An 8,957-nucleotide genomic window follows, 5' to 3' on the forward strand; every position below is an offset into this window, starting at 1 on the left:
ACTGCTTTTGTGGAGGAATATGTAATAAACTGTACTCTGTCTAAATGAGTTGTACATAGAGCTGGTTTGTTTAAAAAAAAAAAAAATCCAGAGCAACATGCTGAGCTATACTTAATTACTCAAGCCATAAAGCCAGCTCCTATGGTGAACCTGCTACTCCTTGTAGTTGGACTGAGTGCTTAACGTTGTCCGTAGCACAGTGATCCCCTCTGTGTGGATGGTTTATTAGGAAACTCATGTTCTTCTCCAGATGCCCATTAGTATCACGTGTGTTCACCACTCTTCTGGGGCTGCCTTAGGGGTCTCTTGTACTTCTTTCAACTCAGTTCCCTTCTGTCTGTGTTCATTCTGCTGGGAAACTGCCATGCTGTAGCATTTTGTTGGTTGCTCCTATGACTGTTGATTTTTGCTTTGGTAGGGAGAGAGCAATAAAATAAATGGAAACCTCAAAGCTTAGCATAAAAGAGTAGCTTATATTTGCCAAAGGCTAGTAAGGTTTTTGCCCACAGCAGCAGCACTCTCTGTGCCCTTTCTGACACCACCCAAAGCATGCAGGAGTGCTAGTGTTGGAGCCAGTGGGGGAGAAGCAGTATGGATAAGCAGGGAATGGGACACAACAGTGAGGCTGAGTGGAGTTGCACATTCTTCACTGCCTTTACAGAGCAGGGAGAAAAGATCCATGGAGTTCATTGTCTTTTTTGCAGTGTTGCTCTTCTCTCTGTTCACCTGATTCTGATCTTGCAGACTGCCTTGGTCCCCAAAGTACTGCTTGCTGGTCCTAACGAGGGAGCAACCAGTAAAGGGACTCTGACAAATGCCTCCTCTCTCTCCCTCAGGTGTATTCCCAAAGGAGGATCGTTTTAACCCATTGGTTTCTAATAACTAGGCTAAAATGGTTTTACCTCCCAGGTGAGGAACCTCAGGGCAGTCATTATTCCCTGCAGCAAGTGGCAGGACTTCCTCAGGAACCTCACAAAGAGAGGTACTTGGATAACCCCCATAAGACACAACAGCTCTGTAGCTGTGGGTCTATTTGAGCATTGGCTAGGTTGAAAAACTGACAGTATTCCCTTCCTCTTTCATGGTGCTTTTCACGAGTTTTTCCTCCAGAAAGTAATTTATGGGAATGCATATGACCTGGTTTTCCTTGTCTGGAAACTAAAATCTTCTTTCTGATCCCAGACATTGTGTAATTCCATCTCCATAGCCAGTCCTCTGATGTACTTGAAAGCTTTCTCTTTACCCCGTAAGTACAGCATCTATCCAAAATAAACAGATGCATGTACAAATTTATCCACAACAAGCAGGCGTAACCACAAGCATTTCCACACTCATATAGACCTGAATCACTCCTGGACGTCAGGATGTAAAGCAGCTTTCAAAATGTTTCCATGAATTGGCAAGTGCTCTATTTTTTTTATTTATTTATTTATTTTATTTTTTTTTCCCCAAAACTTTCCAGCAGTCCTGCTTTGGCCCCAGAATAGCTTGTTGTGAGACTGCATCTTATCCAGAAGAGCCTGGTTGAGCACAAGAACTGGTATCAGATGAGCTTAACGTTTAGGAAAACATTGTCTGTCTGACTGCTTAGCAAGTCTTTTGTATCTGGAAAGGCCATTTACACCATGGCATTGTTAGTTATTTTTTTATAGAGAAAACAGTGAAATCTAGTACTCGAATCTGGGGACATACTTATGCTTAGATTCATGACTGAGGAAAAGGATTTGTAATATAGGTCCAGTGTTAAAGGCCTAAGAAATTAAAAATTGTACTAATTTTAACAGGATTTTGTTTATATATCTGCATGGTAGACCTAGAGTCCAGGATTTTTCATTCCCTGTAGTGGAAACCTGAGGCAAAGCTGAGCAGAACTGTGCACATCTGGGAATTCCTTTGGCATTTAAAACAGTAGTGTCCATAGCCCCGTAGTATTGCTTCTTTGCATGGTCCCTCACTGATGGGCCTCAGAAATTGCTCTGGGAGTCTTGAACTATGGTGTTAACTGAGAGGCTGAACTGGTTGAGAATAACTCCTGAGCAGCTGTACTTTTTAACCAGGGGACAGGCATGACTAGTGTTTAAGGAGAGAGGACTAGGAGTAGGAAGGTATTTGTGCTACTTTCAGCTAGCCACTCGGTTTCTTTGTGTCTGCAAAGAAATCATGCATCTGCTCTGCGACTGTTGTCTCGTCTGTAAAATACAGGAGTGCTTTCCTGATGTCTGCTTTCTGAGGGACTGAGCTGGGAGAGTTCCCTCAGGTAGAGAATGTGCCAAACTCAGAATATTATTGCAATGCATTGATAACCTCTTCATTCAGCACCAGTTCTTTATACACAGTCTATTCTGGGTTCACAAGTATGGTTTTCTATTACTTTGCACGAAGCTCTCAGCAAACAGAAGTGACCCACAGGTGTCCCTCCTCCTTCCAGCTCCACATGTTCACCCAACTACCATGCAGTGAAGAGGGAGTCAGAATCAGCACTGGGCGACCCTGCTGGCTTGGAGAATGAAAGGCAGATTTACAAGAGTGTGCTGGAAGGTGGAGATATCCCATTCCAGGGGCTGAGTGGTCTCAAGCGACCTTCTAGCTCTGCTTCCACAAAAGGTAGGTGGTCAGGGCACTAACCTCTTCTCCATTCTGCACAAAATTCTCCTATCTGTTAAAAGTCAGGTGATACTGGGCAAACTGCTGCAGGGTTTGGAGTCTTATTAGAGCCAGTTGAGGTTTCCTCTGCCCTTCCTCTTTGCCATCCCCAGTTTTCCCTCCTTTTTTCTCTCAGCCCACACTGGCCAATACTTTTCATTACCCCTTTACCTGATCCAGGTTCCTCTTCCCAACAGGGACCAGCTCCCTTCATCCAGCACCTCAGCCACACCCTCATATTCTTCCTCGAGGCTGCTCAGGCTGGCCTTGCTATCCATCAGCTCCCACTGCCTTGCCATGCTAGAACCCTTCCCTGCCTTTTCTGCTCTTCCTGCTGCGATATCTCAGCAGGCCACACCATGTCTGCTGGCATGGCTACCTTGGTGTAGCTGGTGCCATGTGCTCCCCAGTTTCCTGCCTGTGAGGGGTGTGCAGAGAATGCATGGGACACTGTGAACCAGCAATGCCCTGCAGATTCTGAGACAGCGAGGCAGCAGATCACTGCATCTCCTCCCCTTTCCTCCCCCTACTGTGGACTCTCTAGAAGATTAGGACAAGAAGGAGCCTGACTCCCATCAGGCAGTTATATTGGGGAATGTATCTCTGAGCCAACTTCAACCTAAAAATGGCTTGAGATGAGGAGAGGACTGGGAAAGGAATGCATTGGGTGTCTGAACTGCTCTCCCTAAAAATAGTACATCACACCAAGGTCTGTCTCTTCCAGCTGTTTTTCAGCATTATGTCAGCAGGGAGTCAAACTGAATCTGAACAAAAAAATGTGTTCAAGCAGTTATTGTCCCCCAAACTGCAATTGAAGCTGAATGGTTATTTTGACATTTGAGTTTGAACTCAAATTGGAAACAGACCTAAAAACTGCAGTTTAAGCTGAACCCAGACTGGATCTGACTTTAAAAAAAAAAAAAAAAAAAAAAAGTCCTGATCTGACTCCTTGATTTTTAAAGCAGACATGGCCAACCAGATTGTGTTAAGGCCACTCAGCTTATTCCTGGTGTGGGAAATCTCTAAGCAGGCAGCTCTTGGGCAAGGCCAGCTGATGTGGCCTGCTTGTGCTAGCACAGTCAGCTGCCGATTGTCTTCTCTCTCACAGGATGTGATGGTAAGCTGTTTGGCAAACACTGTGGTGAGACAATAGTAGGTGTGATTACAGGCTTGGTGTTAAGCCATTTTTGCAATGTTAGTTCCTCTGCATTCTTGCTGACACCCTGATCCTGCCCAGAGTTCAGCTGCCCTTTTCCATGGTGCTGCAGCTCCCCTGGAAGCTGATGATGCTTAGCACTTTTTAGGAGGGTACCTTCAAAGTGCTCCCGATCTGCTTCTGGCCAAGCCTCTCACTTTAGAGATGTTGGCAGCACTTCACCTACTCCTGTAAGCGCAGCTTGTTGTGCAGTTTCTTCCTGCTTTTCTTTGTTTTGGAACTTTGTTTCTTTAAAGTGCATTTTATGAAATCCAAGCATGTTCTTTCTCCTTTCACAATAGCTTTCTAGCACTTAAGCTAACAGGTTGTATTTATTTTATTCTGCATGCTTACCAGTGGATCGTAAAGGTGGGAATGCTCATATGACTGCACCCTCTTCAGTTAATAGCCGAACCTTTAACGCTAGTCATACCGGTATGTTAGGTCACGCATGTAAACATAAGAAGCCTTTATCAGCTGCAAAAGCCTGCATTACTGAAATCCTCCCTTCTAAATTCAAACCCAAACTAGCAGCTCCAGCTGCTCTTGTGCAGGACAAGAAGGGTATCTTGCTGTCTCATGAGAAAGCTCAAAGCTGCGAAAACCTTCGTAGCTCCGTTGCTTTGTTTGATAATAAAAAAGCTTTAATGGTAGATGTAGGGGAAAGCATAGAAAACATGTTGATGAAGTCAAAGCAGGAGTATGCCATCAAATCCGGCAGTACCATGAGCCTGCAGGAGTATGGCACCAACTCTAGGAAAGGCTACCTGTTCCCTGCCTCCAGGAAGAGTGGGATGGAGTTTACAGTGCTGTATAAAGACATGCACCAGATCAACCGGTCCAGGATCCATTTGGGCACAGTCTCCTCCTGCAGCGTGAGGGATATTGCATCTCAGTTTGAGAATGAAGCAAAGGACAGGATGGAGCACAGCCTTAGTCGAGAGGATTCAGAGCAGATCCCCAAACACACTGTTTCCTCCCGTATCAGTGCCTTTGAGCAGCTGATCCAGAGATCCAGATCAATGCCCTCGCTTGACTTTTCCACTGGACAAAACAAATCCACCACTTCTCTCCAGTTTAAAACTTGTCTGAGTTCTGCCTACTCTGCAGAGTTTCTTCTGGATTTGCCAAAAGCACACCAAGAAGAAAAGGATGCTGCCAGCTTGGCAGATAAATCCTCCCACTCCTGCAGCAATGTGGAGGACACTGCTTCGGATGTCAGTGATGCCATCCTCATGGACACACTTTCAGCTTGCACAGATGAGATAGATCTCCTCTCACATGTATCCAATGACAGTGGCAGCAGCAGCAGCAACCTCAACGGGTCTCAGAAGCATAAAATCAGCAGATGCAAAGGCGCATGCCCAGCTTCCTACACCAGGTTCACTACCATCCGAAGGCATGAGCAGCAGCAGGCCTTCAGGAACCCTGATTCCAAAGGGGATGTCTATGGGGACAGACACATGCTCCCCAGAAATGTCTACCTAATGAGCCCACTCCCCTTCAGATTGAAAAAGCCCTTCCAACACAAATCCTGCAGGACTCCACCCCCAGACTGCCCGGGAAGCCCGGCAGTGCCCAGCCCTGAGAACCCAGATGACCCCATACAGCTGCAGGGGAGTGTAGGAGACAAGAGTCACCACTCCCAGCACCAACTGTGCTCCAGAAGCAGGCCTCTAGCCCCCAGGCGCCTGTCTTCCTTTGACATTGTGGAGAGGCTTAGCTACTTCCCCACCATGGGATCTAGCCGAGATAGCTTCATGGGCCGGGCTGACACTCCTGACTCCTTAAACAATGGGAACCCTGTTCCATATACACTCTGTCACAGCCTGGACACAAACAACAACCCGCAAAGTGAACTTGGGACGTACCTAGGAGGTGGCTTTTTGTGTTCTTTACCAGTATCCCTTCATCCGTCTTCTTGTGTTCCTTTCTCCTCCCCTTTTCTTCCACAACCCTCGCATTTTTACTCCTCATCTTTGCATCCCCTGACTCTCTATTTTTTCCTCCTGGTGTGTCTAACATCCTTTGCGTGTCTTGCTGAGCATTTTTGTTCAGGACTTGTTAACAGCTGCACTTCTGAGAAACAATTTCCGCTGCCTTACTAATCACATCGGGTTTAGTTTGTCTCTCAAGCAACTCTGGGGATGCAAGAATCTCACTATGAGATATTTCTAGTCCTATATCATTTACACGCATGGGAATATAAAACAAACCCAGATGATTTGCTTTAAGGAACAGTTTCTCAAGGTCTAGTTGTGTGTGGGTGTGTGTGTGTGTGTATTAAACTTTTCTCAACAGTAAAATGCCAAAACATACTTTGATGGCAGCAAATCTTTCCTTCCCAAAGTCCTTATATGTCTTCACTCTTTAAAAAAACCATTATTTTCTCCCTGTTTTTGGATCTTTGTTCACTAGTACAGCCCAAAAGGGAAAAAAAAAACCCAAAAACCAAAAACAGATAAATTATCAACATCTGATTGGCAATTTGGTCAATGGCAATTAAGAATCCATACTGTCATAATGGAGACAAATTGTTTAAAAATATCTATTTTTTTTCCTTCTGGTTTCCTTTTCTGATTTATGCTAGATAAATCCATCTGTATTTTAACTTCCTTATGTTGTTTCGAAGTAGATTCAGAATCACCAAGGCATTTTGCACCAGTTGATTACATGGAAACTCCAGAAGAAATTTTCCGCAGACGGCATGACGATAAAGAGGTAATGCCCTCCTTTATGGACTAGTAACAGTTGTAGCAGCTCCATATGCAAGCAGTACAGTATTTAGCCTTGTATAAGGACAGCTTGTATGTCCATGGCTATGTATATTGGAAGTTAGAGCAATAAGCTGGAATTAGTATGTTTTAATTTCAATACTGCCTCTGCCACTGATTTAATGTATAATGTGTAGTCTGGTTTAGCTTTTGTTTAAAATGAATTTGATAGGCCTTATCAATTGCACAAAATTATATATGTGGGCTTTAAAGAAAGTTAAAAGATTGGAAATGTATGTGAGATGTGGTACAACACCCCAGAACTTGCAGATAAAGATGAAATGGTTATTCTGTGAGTTAAGGTTTTATTGTTCTCCACTTGAGTAGGTATTAATCAAACTGGTGAGAATAGTACTTTGTTCTTGTGGGGCTCATTAGGTTTTGAACAGCAATGTAAGATATTTTAAGCTATAAGAAAGTGTGAAGTTTCCCCCCAGTGCAAACTAGAATTCTTTACAGTGTCTCACGTTGCTGATGACAGAATGAAGCAGTCTTTTTTGAAATGGCTAGGAAACACTGGGACAAGCCAAAATAGTAGGAAAGCCACACAAACTTTTCAGCACTGACTGTATTCAAGCTGAATTAAAGAAGTTATAAAGTGATTGCTTTTCAGGAAGCTGTCAATTTTCACTACTGGGAGGGGGTGGGGGGGTGGAGTGGAAAGGTTATATTTTTAGTGTTAACTTTCTGAGTTCAAATAATGTTTATGTGTGGTTTGAAATATGGAAAAACCAGCTCTTAATTCCTATGTGAAAAATACATTTTTGCTATCATCTCCAATGAAATAGGTAGTAATCCCCCCACTTCCAAAATCCAGTATGAAAACTCGTGTAAGAGCAAAAACTCTGAATTCACGAAGACCTACAGGCTTCAAATGAGTTAGCGCAGAGCTGAACTCTTCAGCCTACAGTCAGCCCCAAAAGGTGGAAGAATCCTTCTGCCCAGTTACTCAAGAATGCATGTTTCCATTAGTGTGCCTCCATTAGAGGCTTCAGAAGTCCAAAATAACTTTGGAGTTTATTTCCTCTATTTTACAAAGTGTATTACATGAGCCCAAAAGAAGTATGGGAGAACCTGAAGGTGGTTAGGCACTCTCCTTGCAAAGCTCAGGGGAGTTTGGTACCTCGGAACTTACCTGTGGAGCTGATTCAGGTCTCTTGGAAGTCAATGAGAGAAACTCCTTGTTGGTTGAAGAGGGGTTTGGATCAGCCCTCTGCATTATCAGCTGTCTTCTTAGAAGCTCCCAAGACCTGGCCAAAACTTAGGAAAAAAGTCCTCATTGACTTCCATCAGCTTGGGATCAGATCCTCTGTATGAACTAGGTTTCAGTTATGCCATAATGGTGATGTACTTTCTGTGCTTGCAAAATGAAAGGGTATTGTGTAGTTAGTAGAATCAGTGTTTTATGTTGAACTGTAAAATCTCAGCTATTTGCTGAGATGTCAGAAATTTTATTTAAGTCACATTTATGGCAGCTTTTGAATGCCCTTAACTAGATTATTTACTGCCCATTTTATGCAATTTTATGGCAGAAACTTTTAGAGGACCAGAGACGGCTTAAACGTGAGCAAGAAGAAGCTGATATTGCAGCTAGAAGGCACACAGGGGTTATTCCAACGCACCATCAGTTTATCACTAATGAGCGATTTGGGGACCTCCTAAATGTAGACGATACAGCAAAGAGGAAATCTGGGTCAGAGGTCTGTTTTAGTTACCTCAGTCTGCTGCTTGACCCAAAGCAATATTTGCCTCTCACAGTGCTGTGCTTTAGGTCGACATTAGCTCTTCAGAGAATGTTGTTTGGTTTGTTGTTTTTTTGTTTTTGTTTTTTTTCCACCTTCCCCTTTCCCATTCTGGCTTCATTTAGATCTGCTTTGACTCTTGTGCCTGGTAAATTAATTGATATCTCTATACCGAGCTGCATATGTTAAAGCATGCCTGCTGAGAATTGCTGGTGCACACCTGTGATGCATGCCTTTAAATATCAGCTACTTTTAGTGTACCAAAGGCATTCTACATCTTTTGCATCCTTTTGCTGCATTGTCTTCTTGTCTGTGCCTTACCCTTAGAAACTTCATGTCTCTTTGAACCTGGCCATGTTACTGTATCATGGATTTTTCTAGAAATAGATTGTTTCTTCTCCTCTTGAAAGATGCTTAATGTCCTTTAGAAACAATTGGAAAAAGTCTCAGCATGTTTCACTGCATATGATCTGGTCGGTCTTTCTGAAAGAGACAAAGGAGGAGGTAGATGGTTTTCCCATGAGCCCGAGACACTTCTCCTGAGGGCTGGATGCTAGTCCAGGTGTCCTGGACAAATGCCGTTTCCTGCTTTAGGGATTCCTG

The 8,957-nt window shown here is 43.7% G+C and overlaps 1 protein-coding gene across 1 annotated transcript in view; it reads left to right on the forward strand.

Annotated features, from left to right (window-relative positions):
- The window catches only part of SORBS1 (sorbin and SH3 domain containing 1), a gene marked incomplete at its 5' end in the record, with an annotated part of 69,323 nt that overhangs the window by 43,076 nt on the left and 17,290 nt on the right, over positions 1-8,957 (forward strand). Inside the window, 4 exons of the mRNA XM_029085899.1 lie at positions 2,429-2,604; positions 4,196-5,716; positions 6,474-6,559; positions 8,145-8,312. Of these exons, the coding sequence (XP_028941732.1) occupies positions 2,429-2,604; positions 4,196-5,716; positions 6,474-6,559; positions 8,145-8,312 (1,951 nt within the window). The remainder of the gene's footprint in view (positions 1-2,428; positions 2,605-4,195; positions 5,717-6,473; positions 6,560-8,144; positions 8,313-8,957) is intronic.

The sequence above is a fragment of the Antrostomus carolinensis genome, unplaced genomic scaffold (genome assembly GCF_000700745.2).
Source record: "Antrostomus carolinensis isolate BGI_N321 unplaced genomic scaffold, ASM70074v2 scaffold18997, whole genome shotgun sequence".
Taxonomy (NCBI): Eukaryota; Metazoa; Chordata; class Aves; order Caprimulgiformes; family Caprimulgidae; genus Antrostomus; species Antrostomus carolinensis.